The sequence below is a fragment of the Callospermophilus lateralis genome, chromosome 5 (assembly GCF_048772815.1).
Source record: "Callospermophilus lateralis isolate mCalLat2 chromosome 5, mCalLat2.hap1, whole genome shotgun sequence".
NCBI lineage: Eukaryota > Metazoa > Chordata > Mammalia > Rodentia > Sciuridae > Callospermophilus > Callospermophilus lateralis.
In genome coordinates, this window is record NC_135309.1 from 91,278,841 (window position 1) to 91,297,731 (window position 18,891).

At 33.8% G+C, this 18,891-nt stretch overlaps 1 protein-coding gene across 1 annotated transcript in view; it reads left to right on the plus strand.

The window, feature by feature from the left end:
- Kiaa0825 (KIAA0825 ortholog) overlaps positions 1–14,205 on the plus strand; it is a 376,742-nt gene extending 362,537 nt beyond the window's left edge. The window contains exon 20 of the mRNA XM_076856029.2: positions 13,798–14,205. Within this exon, the coding sequence (XP_076712144.1) occupies positions 13,798–13,915 (118 nt within the window). The 3' untranslated portion in view covers positions 13,916–14,205. The remainder of the gene's footprint in view (positions 1–13,797) is intronic.
- The last annotated feature ends 4,686 nt before the right edge of the window (positions 14,206–18,891 follow it).

Below are 18,891 nucleotides of genomic sequence, written 5' to 3' on the forward strand. Positions count from 1 at the left end.
GAGTGAGGAAAGGAATCCAGGAAGGGGTTCCACCATCCCCAAACAGCTGAAATGATGACAATTATGTTGAAAGGTCCCTAATCTGCCACCACTGTGAAAGTGATGGCAACTCAACTCTAGTGGGTCTGAAATATACTCAGGTCAGTTCTTCCAATGATCTGATTTAGGGTACAAAGAGACTGGTTTTTTTTATCAGTTAATTTTTTGGACATATGCAGGATGGGTATAAATTATTCTTAGACTGTGAGCTCCAGAAGAGCAGCTCATGTTTCATTTATTGTTCTAGGAAACATAGACAGACACAGGCTGCAGTGGGAGACACACTGTGCTAGGTAAGAGAATTAACTCTGAAGCCAGCTGTTTGGATTAAATTCCTGGTTCCACCAGTGACCAGTTGTGTGACATTAGGTAATTGTCTATAGCAATAATAAATAATAACCCAATTCATAAATTTGTTGTAATACCTAAATTAATTAATATATGCAAAATATTTAGAACAGTGACTGGCAGACTGAAATTACCAAGTATACAGTAGCTTTTAGTATTATATACTACTGTATATAATTACATGCTACTATAATAACCTAGTAATTCAATATGCTCAAAACATAGTAGCTATTTAGAAAATACTTTTATTATGGAATAAAGGGAAAGTACTTTGGAATCTGTACAACATGAACATATATTAGTGATTCAATGAATTGTAATGGTACCATCAACCATTTAAAGTTTTCATGTTCTACTGGGTTCTAGATCAGTTTGAAGCTTTTAAAACTCTTAGCCAATTTTACACAAAATCTGAGCACACCTATATTTCAAATCCTTTTCTAAACACAATACTACTAATTTGATAACAAAGTTGCAAACAAACTCTTCAGCAAAAGGACCAAGTGTTTCTAAATGAGTACTTTTATTCAGATTCTTATCTCCAGAAGTGGTTAGTGCATGGTTGGACAGGTCAGTGATGTTGGCAAAATAACTAGTATTGGCTGAAGACAGGCTATTAAAATATTTTCATTAAAAAATAATTTTAGAATTATAAATATGTAACCTTTTCATACTTGATGAAAGACATTGTTGTTTTTATCATTTGTAGAGCAAGAATAGACATATTTAAAGTATCTTGTAACATAACCTAATATATACACCAATTCCCCCCGCCCCATCTCTTTGCAGTACTGGGATTGATCCCAAAGGTGCTGTACCACTTAGATACATCTGAGATCTTTTTATTTTTATATTTTGAGACAAGTTCTCGTTATTGCCCATGCTGGTCTTGAACTTATGAATCTCCTGGCCTTAGCCTCCTTTGTAGCTAGGATTACAACTGTGACTGTATAACTACACATAGAGCTATGGATGTACAGCTATATACATTGCCTGGCAACAGCGAATGCTTATAGAGCACAGTCCATGAAACTTTCCAGTGATATCAAGTTAAAAAAATAAGTACTTTTTTCTTCTAATTAATTAAATTATACATCACTCTGAGGAAAACCAACAATATGGTTCTGGCAATATATAGTAGTCTTGACACTTCTCTTAGTACAGGGCAATTTTTTACCTCAGCACTAAATGCTGGCCAAATATCATGACCTTGGCCTTCTCTCTAAACTCTTACACTTTTTAAAAAATACTGGTGGAAATGAAGTCTCTGAGGAGATGTGGATGATTTACTAATAACAGGGAAGTTCGGATTCCATTACTACTGATGGCTATGCTTCCATTTATGTTTTTCTTAAGCCATTACTATTTAAAATGTTACTGTTAGCATTCTTAGCTGTCCCATTTGTTCGTATATAACTCTCCTACATAAACATATAGAACAAATCATATTAATTAAAATAAATTGCTTGGACAGTTGAGTTGTGCTGCAGTTTGTCTCTGAAGGCTATAAATTCAAATTAAGGGTTTTGCTGCTTGTTCCCAAGCTTCAAAAGATTCTTTTTGTACATTAGTAGTAGCAAAAGAAATCAACCAACTTGTAAAACAACATTCATTTAAATTCTTGCAGAAATGGCCAGATAAACTGCATCGATAGCTACTTATCATAATCATATAACAAAACCTTGGCTGAAGGAAGCAAATAAATTCCTAATTCATGATGGCAAGTATTGATATTTTATAGTTTTGAGTATAGATTTTTATAGACATAACTATTTATTCCTATATATTTTAAATTTTGAGTTATACATATTTATATTTATTATGTTTATTTCTATGTCTTTCTATATATTTTTTATATACACATTCCAGAGGTTCTGAATAGTATCCCATATTAACAAACTGTTATAGATTTTTACAAACTAAACAGATAAACATTATTTTCTGAATATTAAAGTGATCAGTAAGGTCAATATGACTTGTGGAAAGCTGAAATAACTCATCTGACTATTTTAACAAATTCCTGTTTTGTAATTTCCAAAGGCAAAGATGTGACTACCATTTATAATATTCTATAAAAAATTTAAAGTACATTGTGTTTCATAGCAATGTTCATAATATTAAAAAAGAAAATCCCAATTTATCAACTTGAAAATAAAACAGCACAAATAAGTTCACTTTTATCTTTTATTGAAATTAATTTTGTGAGTATGATTCCTTAATATTTTCCTTTTTCCTATTGGAATTAATCCCCCTTAACTAATACACTTTAATTAACTTGAAGAAATAACTAAATTGAGTTAAAAAATAGTTTTATTAAAAAATCTATTTTTTTTATCAAAGTGCAATTTTTGGCATCCACTCATTCCTTAAAGTCCCTACTGAAAAGTGTGTAAAGACTTGTGACCCCTTGTAGGACCCATATTATTTAACTACTTTAGAGTTTCAATACAAAGTTCAGAGGAAAAAAAAAACTTTTCAAGTGTTAAAAATTGAAACCTATAAGGGAACTTTTAAAATTATTCTGTTTTAGTGAGGATAAGGCTAAACAATAAATCAACTGTTTCAAGCTACATAAAAAATAATATTAATTTCTTCATTTGCAACTAAATATATGTTTAAGGGGATGGATTGAAAATAAATGGATTTCGTAAAACATTAGGAAAAAGTGGTTGTAGATTTTCATCTGGAGAACATATTAGAGGGTAAGTCTTATGTGGTAAGTAGGGATAGTTAAGTCCCATCTCTAAGAAAGCAACTCTAATCCTGTGGCTCTATGTGGGAAAAAAATAAAGATACTAAAAAATGGTACAATTTAAATGGAAGCTAATTGTTATGATTTATAATACATTTCCCATAATCATTCGCGAATTACAATATTCATCAAGTTGTTCTCAAATATATGACAGCCTTACCTCTGTCTCCTCCCTTAAGTTTATCCTTTGGGACTAAGTGCTATTCAGAGTCACCTTCATAAAGAAATGTCTTTTGAGAGCAACATCAAATTCTATAGTTTTTAATCTCACTGCAATTTAATGATGACTTTACTGCTCAAAAGAAAAAAATCAGGGTGCTTTCTGTAGTTAACATTGCTCCATTTCCACTGAGTGATGAAAAATGTGAATTATTCCCTAAAGCTACCTCAGATTGCTTCATGTGTCAAGAAAGAAAGGGCTAAATTAGGCCTTTCTCACAAACAATTACTATAATGAAGTCTAAGGAAATGGCACCAGTGCCTTTGATTACCACTGACATTTCACACATACACTGAGATATTATAGAAAATCTTTATGGAATTTTGAAGATGGAGTTAGAATAATTACTCAGTCCAGCCCATATGAAGGACTCTGAATAAGCACCTTGAGGACAAGATCATACTCAGCTACTCTAATTCTGTTACATTAGCACAGTGTTTTGAATTAATTAGATGTTCAAAAATAAATGTTTTGCTGAATGACTGGAGAAATTAATTATATGCAGTAAAACCCTATTCTAAAATATGCATCATTAGTCATATATATTAAATAGACCATAAACCAAAGCCCAATATTACAGGTAACTTATAAAAATCTTTTAATTTCAGGCTTCTAACAGGGATCCACTGTAATTAATTTTTTACTATTACAGTTCACTGAGACAGAGTCTCCCAAAGTTTATGTTCATTTGGATCAGTCTTTTATTTCTTCTAAATCTGCAGCATGTCCTAAGAACTGAGAGTCTGAAAGTGCTGTATGTGTCACAGAAAACATATTTAATTTGTTTAATTAGTATTATGTATTTTGAGCTTTTAAAAGTCAATAACCTAAATATCTATTTATTCTCAGTTAATTACATCAACCAGAATCAAAGAGAGAACAATCATGATTTACTGATGACTTTGCTTGTTAGTATAATTTTTAAGAATTTACTCTTATAACCTTTTCTTCACATCCAAGCTGGTTATGAGAACTAAAATGAAAGAGACCTTTTATTACAATCCTATTTCATACTTTTAAGGAAATTCTGACATTAGAAGAAAAGAAAGGCAATCAATAACTGGAGATCCCAAAGGGAGGATGGAATAAAGTTACATACTGTAGAAAACGAGTGATATAGAGAGTATATCTAAAAATAACAAATGAAATTTTTAAAAAAGAGTAAGGAAAAGGTTATTGGGATCAATTATGAGAGTATATCACCTGAAATTAAAATTTAAATATTTGGTAGCCTATGAAAGTACTTGCTCCAGCATTATATGTGACTTGAATCAAGTACTTTGCTAGCCAGAGATTGTTTTAAAACTTTTTATATTGGCCAAAAATACTAATCACTTCCCAAATAATATGAAATTACTGAATGTCTTGTTTTCTTTATACCATCACCTCATTCTTTAAAAGGTTTTGGATGTGGTTAGTAAGTTAATGAGCTAGCTGGCAGGAAATTGTGCTTTGGCATGATGATTGAATTTTGGGACATTAAAAACCAAGTAGTGAAGTAGAAACCAAGGAAGTTAAGACTAATTTTAATGCTTTAAGAGCTGTCATTTTATCACTCATACAATTAATAATTTAAAAATACCTATTTGAGATACCACCTATTACCAATTGTGATACAGGTGGCTAAAAGTTTTTTCAATCCAACTAAGAATATCATAATAACTCTAAACTTCTCACATATAACAGTAGAAACATATTTTGTGTGTGCCTGAGGTGTGCAGAGTACAGTGCACAAAACCATGTTGTTATCCAGTATATTTTGTTTGAGTCAATCTGAGATATTTAGACATATTTAACAAGTGAAAGACGCTGGAGTAGAAGATACCACAGGTTTGTGTTTTGTTTCTTTGTTTGTTTGTTTGCTTGTTCTGGAGAAGAAATAATAATTTGGCTTGTTTTTTATGAAAATAAAAAAATTTCCCTAATTCATGAATAGTAAAGAAATAATATTATTTTGTGATAATTAAAAAGCATAATCGAATATTTTCTCTTTTTTGCCTTTAAATTTCAGTTTATGTACACCAGGAATTATTTTATTTGTCCTAATTAGTTATACATGACAGCAGAATGCATTTTGATTCATTGTAAATGGAGCACAACTTTTCATTTCTCTGGTTGTACCTGATGTAGAGCTACACCATTCATGCAATCATACATGTACCTAGGGTAATGATGTCCATCTTATTTTACCATCCTTCCTACTCCTATTCCCCCTCCCATCTCTCCCCTCCCCTTTGCCCTATCCAAAGTTCCTCCATTCTTCCCATGCCCCAGTCCTCATTATGGATCAGGATCCACTTATCAGAGAAAATGTTAGACCTTGGTTTTTTGGGATTGACTTACTTCATTTAGCATGATACTCTCCAACTCAATCAAATAACCTGAAAATGCCATAATTTTATTCTTTTCTAATGCTGAGTAATATTCCATTGTGTATATATACCACAGTTTCTTTATCCATTTATGTATTGAAGAGCATTTCTTCCACAGTTTAGCTATTGTGAATTGAGTTGCTATAAACATTGATGTGACCATTGTCGCTATAGTATGCTGATGTTAAGTCCTTTGGGCATAGACCAAGAAGTGGGATAGTTGAGTCCAAGTTTTCTAAGGAATCTCCACACTGCTTTCCAGAGTGGTTCACCAATTTGCAGTGCCACCAGCAATCTATGAATGTCCCTTTCCCCAACATCCTTGCCAACATTTATTGATGCTTAAATTCTTGATATTGCCATTCTGACTGGAGTCAGAAATTTCAGTGTAGTTTTGATTTGCATTTCTTTAATTGCTAAAGATGTAAAACATTTTTTCATTTATTTGTTGATAGATTGTATATCTTCTTCTGAGTAGTGTCTGTTCAGTTCCTTATCCCATTTATTGATTGGGTTATTTGGGGTTTTTTTTTTGGTATTAAGTTTTTTGAGTTCTTTATATAACCTGAAAATTAGTGATCCAGCTGTTGTGCATGTGGCTCTTTCTCTGTAGGCTCTTTCTTCACATTATTGATTATTTCCTTTATTGAGAAGAAGCTTTTTAGTTTGAGCTCATCCCATTTATTGATTATTGATTTTATTTCTTGTGCTTTTAGAATCTTGTTAAGGAAGTTATGACCTAATCTAACATGATGAAGATTTGAGCCTACTTTTTCTTCTGTTAGGTGCAGGGTCTCTGGTCTAATTCCTAGGTCCTTGATCCACTTTGAATGGTATTGGCACCAAAGAAGACATGTAGACCAATAGTACAGAATAGAAAACAAAAACATACATTGGAGAAAAGGTGGCCTCTTCAACAAATGGTGCTGGGAAAACTGGAAATCCATATGTAACAAAATGAAATTAAACCACTTTCACTCACCATGCACAAATATTTTCCAAATTAAATCAGAACATGAGCCTGGAGAGAGTCTCCACAAAGAGGTTACTGCCCCGTTCCAGATGTCCTGGGTCACAGCATCTCCATTCTTATCACTCGGGTTTCTGGAAATAAGAATCTATAGAGTCTTTAGAAATACTAAGTCAATAGGGACATAAATAAGAAGAAATAGGATGAAGGAGAGATTACATATAGGCCACTTTGGTGTCATCTAGAGGCTAAATTAAGAGCAGAATAATCCACTGTGCCCACATTTCAAGCCTTATTTAAAAGCCAAATTAAGTGGCCTCAGCTTGGGTGAACAACATAATTTGGGCAGCAGAATTTTTGTGTCACATCTATTGAAAGCAAATGATAGTAGAGATAACTGGAACATAAAAGGTCAATTTCTATGTGTCCTCTTTTACATTTGCCATATTATGGGAGAAAAAATGGTCATTATTGAAAAATATGTTCAAAAACATTCCTGAGGATCAGAAAAATAAATTAGTGTCTCCCTTATTTGAAGAAAAAGTGTTAGAGTCTATAAACAAGTCAGGATGGCACCTGGCAATGTTAGAGTCTGTAAACAAGTCAGGATGGCGCCTGGCAAAATGCCAGAGGGAATGGTTTGTGAAGTAACGCCATCGAGCCATTAAGTGTGGAGATTCCTTATTGGTTGACTGCTGTATCTAGTTTATGTTAATTAAGATAAGCTGTGTGAAATGTAATGTTGTCCTACAATAAACGGCTCCCACTCCTGCTGTATCAATGTACACAAGTTGTTCGTCACCCCCCCACCCCCCCGGCTAATTTGCTGCAGCCGGACTGCGGCAAAAAAGTGTGTTATTTGAACTATCAAACTAAAACATTTGAAATTAAACCAATAAATAATGAAAAGTGTTCAATGAACTCCAAAGTATAGATGAAAAGATACTATATATGAAAAATAAAAAGGATGTAATAATTGAATAACTCAAAAAGGTAACAGAGGAGATGGAACAATGCAATATGTGGTTAATAGAACAAAATAGTGTTGACTTTAGGTGATGTCTGAATCAAGGGAGGGCAATCACATCAGAATTAGGGTGTTAGGTAGGAATATATAAATAAGGTGGTGTGTGGACTGGGTCTCAGGAACAATGAGCAGATTTGGGGTGTATGGAAAGGCATTTCAGGTAGGTAGAATAGCAAAGCTAGAAATGCAAACATGGAAACACAAGGCAGGAGGTAGTTGGGAAGATAATTTTCTCCCTGAGAAGACATAGCATCAGCTCAACAGAACTACTGCCTAGCTAGAATACCAATGACTTTAAACTCTAATCAGGGCAGACATTTTTGGTTTGGTGTTGCAGTGACACAAGGCTGAAGATCCAAATAGCTTATGAATATTTCACTGTTCAGGCCCAGAAACCACAAGCACCTGAACTGGGGACTGATGGCAGTGGGCTATACTTGAGTGTAAGAATTTCTCTTAACTGATGGCTGATTGTGTACACAGATTGGAGCTGCAATGAAAATGTTCATCAAGAAACTGAATTTAAAGAGCTTAGGACAAAAACCAAATTTAAAAATATTGCATTTCATCTTGTGATGTAATTCATCACAGATGAATTACAGATGTGGAGACAACAGCTGAATATGCACTAGTAGATGTGGGACTTTCCAAGGGAGAAGAGAAGATGCTCTAAGACTAATACCGAGAAAAGTTCCCATGTACAGAAGAACAGCAAGAGGAAGAGAACAGAGATGTCATTTTCTCCACTGATTTGAACCTCCAAGGCTCTAAAGCCAGCCTGAACTATGCTGCTTTTGAAGACAGAAGGACAAGAAGGTTTTTTTCTAGAATAAAACCCAATATGACTCCACTTTTCACTGCTCAGCTACCAACTGGTAGGGCAATTTGAAGTCATTAATTTTGCCAGATGGTTAATGTTATTTAACAGTACAATTAACTAATAAATAATTGTAAAGCACTTTGTAAATATAAAGTGCTACATAAATGTTTAATAATCACATTAAATCTGGAGGCTTATTTCAAGTAACATTTTAATAAAGTATTTTATTGGTGTTTCAGGATAAATGACAATAATATGATCAGATGCCATCATTATGACTATATTTAAAATACAGCAAAGGGATTATAGGAAAACAAAAACAACTTTAGCCATGTTAGGCTGAAAATGGGATGGATTATCATAAAACATCTCCTTCATGAAAGCTAGAGGGAATTACCACACAGTCATAGATAGGTAAAATTGAACAGTAAGGCAGTGAGTGAATCCATAAGAAAACTTGGCAAGTCCTTTTTACACTTCTAAGAGAATTTTTCAGATAAAACAATGTGAAGTGCACAGAACTGGAGAAAAAACATCAAGATAGGAGCTCTAAGGAAACTACTCCCTACAAACAGAGTCTAATAAAATAATTGTAACATTTTATGAAGCATTTGGCATTCATAATTCACTCATTCTTTCTAACAATGGGTTGAGATGCATATTGCCAGTATCCACTATTTTACACATGAGAACACTGTTTCACAGATAAATTAAGAAACTTGTAAAATATCATACAGATGGTAAGAGGCAGTCAGAATTCAGGCCCAAACAGTATGGCTCCAATACCTGCTAGGAGGAATCTGGGAAAGGTATTATTACCTTGATAAAATGTGATAGACGCATTCTTCCTTCTTCCTGCCTCAGAATAACAATGTGGTGGTTGAAGTGGCAACAACCACCTTGAAGACAACCATAACATAAAAAACAAAAGAGTCATCAGTCCTGCCGTTATCAAGCTCCTTACCCAATGCCAGCAGTCATTCACCTCCAGATTGCTTATGATACAAGAAAAATAATCCCCTGTCATTTTTAGCCTATTACAGCTATGTTTTCTCTTAACTTTAACTGATCTCTCTCTCTCTCTCTCTCTCTCTCTCTCTATATATATATATATATATAGATAGATAGATAGATAGATAGATATAGATAGATAGATAGATAGACAGATAGATATAGATATATAGAGATATACTAGATGTAGATGTATAGATAAATATCAGATATATACATATGTATCAGATATGTATGTACCAGATATATATCTGATACATACGTATATATCTGGTATATATAGATAGAAATCAGATATATATATATAGAGAGAGAGTTTATATTAATATGTCAATATTATCTTAACTTTATCTAACTTATATAAAATGATAATAATAGTTTTCATTCATTGAGTGTTTGCTTTGAAACAGGTGTTGTTTTATGTTTTATATGTGCTTAGCTATTTCTCCTCATTGCAGCTCTATGAAGCAGTAATTATTATTAGTCTTATTCTATAAGGAAACTGAGACACAGTTTTATCTGACTTTCCCAAGACCACACAGCTGATAAGAGCTTCAAATCCAGCTGTACCCTGATTCCTAAACTCCTGGCTCCAGCAAACAGTATTCTAGGCAGTGAACAACGAAACCATTTACAATGCAAGAAGCGGGCTGGGGTTGTAGTTTAGTTGTAGAGCGCTTGCCTAGCATGTGTGGGGTACTGGGTTTGATTCTCAACACCACATATAAATTTAAAAAAAGGTACATTGACAACTAAAAAATATTTTTTGAAAATTGAAATAAGGAAGTTTATAGGGATTGTTACTATTTTAATGTTCTCATTACTAATCTGTATCATTTGGATTTTCTAGAGCAAATGATTCTCAGAGGTGATACTATTGACAGTTTGGGAAAACAAGTCTTCATTGTGTGGGATTGCTTCAAGTTAAAGAAGTTTGCCATCCCTTTTCCCTGGGTCATAGTAGGATTCTCTAGACACAGTGTGAGCAGAAAATGCCCTCCACATTTTCTTACCATCTTAAGAACCCTCATTAAGGCAGACTTGACCCAGTTAAGAACTGCCAGGAAAACTTAACCATAGTCTTAGCCTAGTAAGCAGGTGGGAAACTTAGCAATACTGCAAAAGACAGGCTACCAAAGTCAGAAAAACAAAGATATAATCACTTTATAATGTTTTCCAGGATATATAGAGTCTTCTGGTTCTGACATTTCCTGGTTTCTGTAGTGACTGCTTCCATCATAGATATTAAATATATTAGTGGAAACTAGGTATAAAGATTTTGAACACATTGCCCATTCAATTGTGTTTAATAAATTGGTGGATTATTTTCTCTTCCATTAGTACTTTTTTAAATCAATTTTTATGTTATGTTAATGATTAGAGATAAACTTAACAACTTACAAGTATGAAACTTAACAATGCTTGCAGTAACCATACATTCTAAATTTCTAATGCTTTTATTCAATAAGAGTAAAATTACCAGGGAAAACATAGTTCTAATATTATGTTTTCACCTATCTTTGTCAGTATTTCTTACCTTCTTATGAAATAAGTTCTTAATAAACAGAAAACAAATATAAGAAGGTTGGGGTAGGTAAAGAACTTTGCCTAATATCAATTACTAACAGCTCAATTATGCTGTGAAGAGCCCATAATTGTCATGAAGCTTCAAAATCCTTATCATGGATTCTATTATGTATACAATTCATTTAGATTACATTAATTATACAGATTTTTAATGAAGCAAAGAGACTGCTTTCAATTTTCACAGGTAGAGACAATGATCAAAATATTTATGTGCATAGTACATATTTTTTATGTTGACATTCATAAAATAATTCATTTACTCAGACAATATTAGCACTTTTGCATGGGAGGAAAAGAAATAAATATATTTCCTCCTGTTCCAATTTTTTTATAAGAGTGTATGATCCTTAGATAGTTTTTTTATTTACTATCTAACATAATACAGGAGACTTTTTCAGAAAATTAAATTTATAGTATTTTAACATCAATGAATACTACTGGTAAAGTGGGTTTTTAAAATACCTTTATTTATTTAATGTAGTGCTGAGGATCAAACCTAGTGCCTCACATGAGTTAGGCAAGCGCTCTACCACTGAGCTACAACCCCAGCCCTGTAAAATGGTTTTAATCCAGGATATTGCATTTCCAAGCACAGACTCCAAGTTTATATCAAAAGACATTTGAGCAAGTGAGTATCTCAATTGACTAATTGATGAAACTGGAATACTAGCATTATGTAATGAGAATTTAAAGAGTGCTACATCAAGTGTTTATTGAAAAATGAAATGGAAAAAACTATATGAGATGCATTTATGAATGTGTCAAAATAAACCCTACTATTATATATAACTACAATGCACTAAAAAGTTTTAATTGTGCCTGCAGGTAATCCCAGCAACTCAGGAGGCTGGGACCAGGAGAACTGAAAGTTCAAGGCCAGCCTCAGCAACTTAGCAAGGTTCTAAGCAACTTAGCAAGAAAAAATAAAAAGGTCTGGGGATGAAGCTCAGTGGTAAAACACCCCTGAGATAATTCCCCAGGACCAAAAATAAACAAAAGTAAAAATACAAAACAATGCCTATCCTGTAATTAGTGCTCTATAAAGTGTTTTCCATTATTTATTTGCTTGTGTGGCAGTTCAATTTAACATGCATAATAATGATAACCAAGTTCACCTGTATGAAATGGGTAGTGAGAGGTGTTTATCATTAAAAATCCACAAATACAGTACAAGGTAATCTTGTAGACTAAATTGTAACTACCAAAATACTAATTTTAGGAATATTTTCTCATGTGATGTGGTTTTGAACAGTGTGATACTAAAAATTCTCTATCCTTCAAGTTGCTATTAAAACCTGAATGACCAATGACCCAACTTCAACATTATGGAAATAGATAAACTATGGAGACCTGAAATAGCAGTTTTTAGATCTATATGTGTTGGATCTAGGAGGTGAAGAGAATACTGGGCAGAGAGTAAAGAAGAAATGTAAATGTAAACCAGATGCAATAATCTAATTAATCCTTCACACTTCCACTTCGTCTTCTCTTTTATGTATACCGCTGGCTGGAATTGTTCAGAGAATACTGAACCCAGCACTCCAACAAGGACACCTGTTTAGGAGTAGGCATCCTCTTAAGATGTTTCTGTGGGAAGTGTAGGGACCATGCTTTCTTTTTGATGTCCAGAGAAAACCCAAAGAGCTCACCCTAAACTCAGTATGCTTTGCTCACATATGACTGTCCTTTTGTTATCCAGGAGTTCTGACTATAATGCAGCAAGGGGCTTCTGGAGGCATTGAGTATACTTATTTGCTGTTAGAAGTCCTTATTTGTTGTTAGAAGTGCGATATCAGAAGGTCTTATATCAAAGGGTCTTTTAGGATATATAAGCATTGACGTTTAATTTTTTGTGGCACTATATCACAGTAGATGGCTTAAGGGATGGGAGAAATAGGAATGAGGAAAGGATAAAGGAAGTGCACGCAAATGATGCCCTGTTGGAACGCTGTGTTCTTTTGGTATTCCCTGATAAGTCCTGGAAAGGTGGCATAAGAGAAAGGAAGGAGGGGAAAAAAAGGATTAAGTATGCTTGGATTACTGTAATTATATTTACATTGCAAATTTATATACATATATAGTTCCAGATTCTAATATTTTATTCTGTCTTTCCTAATCATTCAGAATTAGAAAATCTTTAAACCTCTTTTTTTTGGTCAATGTTCTATGGAGCCTTGCTGACAATTTGTTATTCTTCTTGGGTGATTTAACATGATTACTCTAAATCTGATCTTATTTCTATGAATAGATTGACCTGCCCTTAATGTAGATCCAGTTTTATCTTCATGTTTTTGCTGCCAATGTCTTCCTGGCAAACCTCCCTGAAAATTAAAAACCACTGAAATGTTCCTCACTGAGGGAAAAATACTATATACATTTTTTAAACCTAGGAAATACAGAAACCTCATTTGAAACATTACTTTGAAACTTACTCTTAGAGGAATTCTAGAGATCAGCTGTTTTCCTCTTCCATTCTCGTGGCCCACTCTGCAGAAGCAGTGCCAATGAACTGTGTCACCCAAGAGGCAATGGGTAAAGAACAAACAAGAAGAAACCAAGGCCTCTGTAGCCAGGGACTACATATTTAAACCCTGAATAACTGACTGGAGCCTGGAAGTTATGAAAATACTAAGATGTGATTTTTCTTTTAGGTGGGAAATGAGGAAGGATGAAACACTAGAAGAGGAAGAAAAAGCGATGCTGGAACATTTAAAAAGAATTTGCACCATACAGGACTCTTCTGCCTCAGATAACACGGATGAACAGTAATCCACAGGAAATGGCAACAGCTTTATTTTAGGAAACAATCACATGTAATGGAGTAGGATTTTTAGTATAGTCAGAATGAACCTCAGATGTGTTCTGAAGCATGAAACCAATGACTGAGTAATCTCTGTACTGAAAAGGAATACAATACATAAAGAATAAAGTGCTCCATATTTTTATTTAAAAAATAATTTCAAATGTTTTTTCCCCCAATCTTTCTCTTTATATGATAAAACTGCTGCCATCTCGTGTTCCCTTTGAATCATTTTCCTCCTTTCAGTCTCAAAGTATCTATGACAACAGGCAAAATGTTAGGAAATTTTTCCCTAAGGATTTTTTTAATACAACATTTGGATGTTAAGATGAATGGAGTCACGTAGACCACTGGGACTCATCTGAAAATTTCAATTTAGTTTTGTAGCTGTATCCCAAGTCCAGGTCTTAATTGCCTTTAATATCCAGCATTGGGCCAGCCTCGCTACCCATATAACCTCTTATTTATCCAATTTATCTTTACCACAGCCACAAAAAAACATTTCTCTGAACTGTTAACTTTAGTTATGTTTCTTCTGTGGTGAATTTCAGTCTAGTTCCTGAATCTAATTCCAATTCCAGCACCAATGTTTTTCAGTCCTATACAAATGGCTTCAGTCAGGCAACTGCTACCATCCTTTTGGCTCAAGCCATATAGTTACCATTTTTCTCACCCAGAAACCTCCTTTCTCCCAAAATCATGCTCAAAGGTCATTCTGACAGCCTCTGCCCCACAATTCATAATCCGTAATGTCTGTTACTTTTATTTCCATTATATTGACATTCTCTCTCTCTCTCTCTCTCTCTCTCTCTCTCTCTCTCACACACACACACACACACACACACACACACACCATGCTAAAGAAGTAGAATATGTTCTACTGTCCTCTCTGCCAAGTACAATTATAGTATTTGTTATATCCTTCCTAGCAGAGCCTGATGTTAGATTATAAAGACATTGAGGTCATAAATACAATATGAAGTCCCCTTTAAAATTCCCCATATTCCTGCTGCAATGTTATTCATTGAGTGGGGTAGTCGATAAGCATAGCTGATTAAATGGTTGCCATTGAAAGAAGATAACAAAGACAATTAGATGGTTGAGCATTCTTCAGGATGTCTGAGAGAACCCTTAGATCATGGCCTACTTTAGACCATATGACATCAAACATCATAGCTTCTGATGTTCTCAGATACATAATAAACTGTCCATGCTCCCACATTCTGCGATTTTTATAAAATATGTGTAGGCTACATGATTTCCAAAGGAAAGTACTCATACATTTTTCAAAGACTAAAAGTTTTGAGTGCAGAGGAGGCCACCTTAGAGAATGTCTTGCATTTTTACTTTAAATAAAAACACATAAATGGCCATGTTGCCAGCTGCCTGCTAAATAACACATTTTATTTTTAAAGAGTGTACTTTAGTTGGACAGTATAATCATGAACCAAATGTTTTAAGATATGGCTGAAATAATTTCTAAAAGTTCTATGGAGACTCTTTAAAGATTGTAAGACAATTTATGAAAATTGGAAAAATTACATGTAGTTTGATCTGTACACAGTATAATAATCAATTATTCCTTCAGCTAATTGGTAGTCTACATACTAAATTTGCATAACTATACTTTATCAGACTAGAAGCTAAAATAGGAAGTCAAAATAAAAATAAATTGATCCAATAAACAATAAAAACCCAATCATAAAATTACAGGACTTCACACTTACCTGGTTTATCTTCTAATATATCAATTTTTATTGAATCTGTATATTTTTATACTAATCCAAGAACCTGATTTAGTTCCTTCAGAAATAAAATTTTCTATGCGCCCATTTGAAAGCAAAGAAGTTGTTTTAAGAAGAAAAGTTTCAGATTTTTTGTTGCTCCAACCAAAGACCTGACAAGAACAATTAGAGGAGGAAAAGTTGATTTGGGGCTCATAGTTTCAGAGATCTCAGTCCTTAGAAGGCTGTTTCTATTCCTCAGAGTTCAAGGTGAGGTAGAACATCATGGCTCAAGAGTGTGGTGGAAGAAAGAGACTCAGGACATTGCACCAAGAAGCAGAGAGAGAGAGAGAGAGAGAGCGCTGCCTATCAAGGACAAAATCTAAAACCCAAAGGGACCCACCTCCTCCAGCCACACTCTATCTACCTACAGTTATCATCAAGTTAGTCCCTATAATGGGATTAATTCACTGATTGGCTTAAGGCTTTCATAACCCAATCATTTTATTCCTAAACCTTGTTGCATTGTCTCACTTGAGCTTTTGGGGGACACCTCATATCTAAATCATAACAGAAGTATAGTAAGGGAAAATGAGATGGCTTTCAAGAAAGAGAAAAGAAGAAGAGTTTGCAATTAAATTCACTTCTGTATTTGCTCAATGAGATGACTATAGCTTTAAGTACAATGAGGTTTATAATTTAAAATGTTAAATGACAAGTCCTTGTGTTATCAGATCATTCTGACTTTTTAAAAAAAATACCTTTATTTTATTTACTATTATTTGGTGCTGAGGATCGAACCCAGTGCCTCACACGTGCCAGGCGAACACTCTAAAAAAGTCAGTCATTTTGACTTTATGTTCAATATGTTTTTTACTATATTATAATAAGTAGTTGTTTCTCATGTTAATTTTGCATTTATATGTTAATATTAGGAATGGATCCTAGATTTTATAACTTCCCATATGTTTATCACAAGAATATTGTCTTACAAAATATTATCTTTTCCTGTTTTCCATGCAACTGTATTTTTATATAATTATAAAGAGATCTATTTTATTATTAGTTGAGCAGGTACTATATGGAAACAGTATAAATTAATTCTTTAATAAATTATCAATGATAACATCTGTTTTGGATATTTTATATTTTATATCTCCACAAATATTTGTATAGAAATTCCAATCAAAGAATTGAAAAAAGAAATCACTTAATTTTTCTACTATTATGTGTCTACTCATAATGTCCTATTAACTTATATATTCCCAAGTTAAAAGGATGTTCAAGTACTTTATAATTAGCTTTGGTGGGGTGCTGGAGATTGAACCCTCAGGGCTTCATGCTTGCTAGGCCAGTGCTCTACCACTGAGATACATACCCAGCTCTTCATATTTTATTTTGAGACAGGGTTTCCCTAAATCACTCAGGCTGGCCTTGAGTTTGCTGATGCTCCTGCCTCAGGATTCTGAGTAGCTGGGAGCCTGGCTTATAACTAGCTTTTCTCACTAATTATAAAATACTTCAAGTATTCTTTTTGTATAGTTAAAATATTTCATAATGAAAAACAGCCCTAAAAAAGGAAGGAAATCCTGTCATGTGTAACAATGTGGATAAATTTTGAGGACATTATGTTAAGTGAAATAAACCCATCACTGAAAAACAACTACTTTGCGGGGTGTAGTGGTGCACACCTGTAATCTCAGCTACTTGGGAGTCTGAGGTAGGATGATCAATAGATCCAAGCCAGCCTGAGTAATTTAGGAAGACCCTCTCTCAAAATAAAAAAATAAAAATAAAAAGAGCTGGGGATACAGCTCAGTAGAGCACATTTCGTTCAATTCTCAGTGTCACAAACAACAACAAAAACCTGGTGTGATTCCTCTTATATGAATTATCTAAAGTAGTGAATTTGTAGAAACATAAAGTAGAATTTGTAGAAACATAAAGTAGAACAGGGAGTAGAAGGAAGAAAAGTGTTTTTGTTTAATGGGTAGAGTTTCAAATTCAGATGGTTAAGATAGCAAATTTAATATCATATTTTACCACAATTAAAACTAAACCTGTAGACAGAATCTCCACTGACACATATTCCCAACATGGTATATAATAACTCTTGAATTTTAATAGGAAACTATAAAAACAGTACATTCAGCAACATTTATTATTCTACAGAATGATGAAAATTATCTGCTTTGACTTTGAGAAATATTTTCAACAGCACCTTTAGTAAAATAGTAAACTGTTATTTTTCCAGAATTTAAAGATTGAAAAATCTTTTATAACTCTGTTCTCAGAATATTATAATTATTATGTGCAGGAATGAAGATCTGTATTAGTTACTTATTGCCACATAACAATATTACCAGAATTTAGCTGCTTAAAATAATACATATCTATTATCTCAAAGCCCCTGCATGTCAAGTGTCTGGGCACAATTTAGCTGAGTTCTATGCCTGGGGTCTCACAAGGCTGCAATCTTCATTGTGTCAGCCAGAGCTGTGATTTTATCCAAGGTTCAAATGGGGAAGGACCCACTTCCAAGTTCACATGGTTGTTGGCAATACTCGTTACTTTGCAGGCTTCTAGACAGATGGCCTCTGTTTCTTGCCAGCTGTTGGTCATAGATTGCCATCAGTTCTTGCCATGTGAGTCTTCCCAAAATGGCTTCTTTCTTCCTCAAAGACTGAAAGGGAGAGTGTTTCCTTGCAAGATCAATGTTACAATCATATGTAACATAATCCTGTGCATCTAATCATGTACATTCCATCTTTATCAAATTCTATTGGTTAAAAGCATGTCACTGATCCCACCTATACTCCAGGAGAAAGCATCCCACAAGAGCTGAATATGAAGGCAAGGATAACAGGAGCCACCTAGAGTCTGTCCACCATGACTTGGAATTTAGGCACTGAAACATCCTATTGGGAGGAACCATATAAGGAAGAAGAAGAGCTGGCTTGCAAACAAAAAGAGCTGGGAATTACTATTTGTTGCCATTTATCAAGCAGCTACTATAAAGAAGGATCTGTGGCAGATTTTCTATAACTAGACTCTATAAGTATCCCATTCAGCCCTCTCCAAGTTCCTATTTGAGATATGAGTTGTGGAGAGATGAAAAACAGATCTGAATTTTAAACAAGGATGCATAGCAAGGGCCAGGCTTAAACACACCACCTTTACCTCAACCACATAATATTAATATATGAAATACAATAAATAAA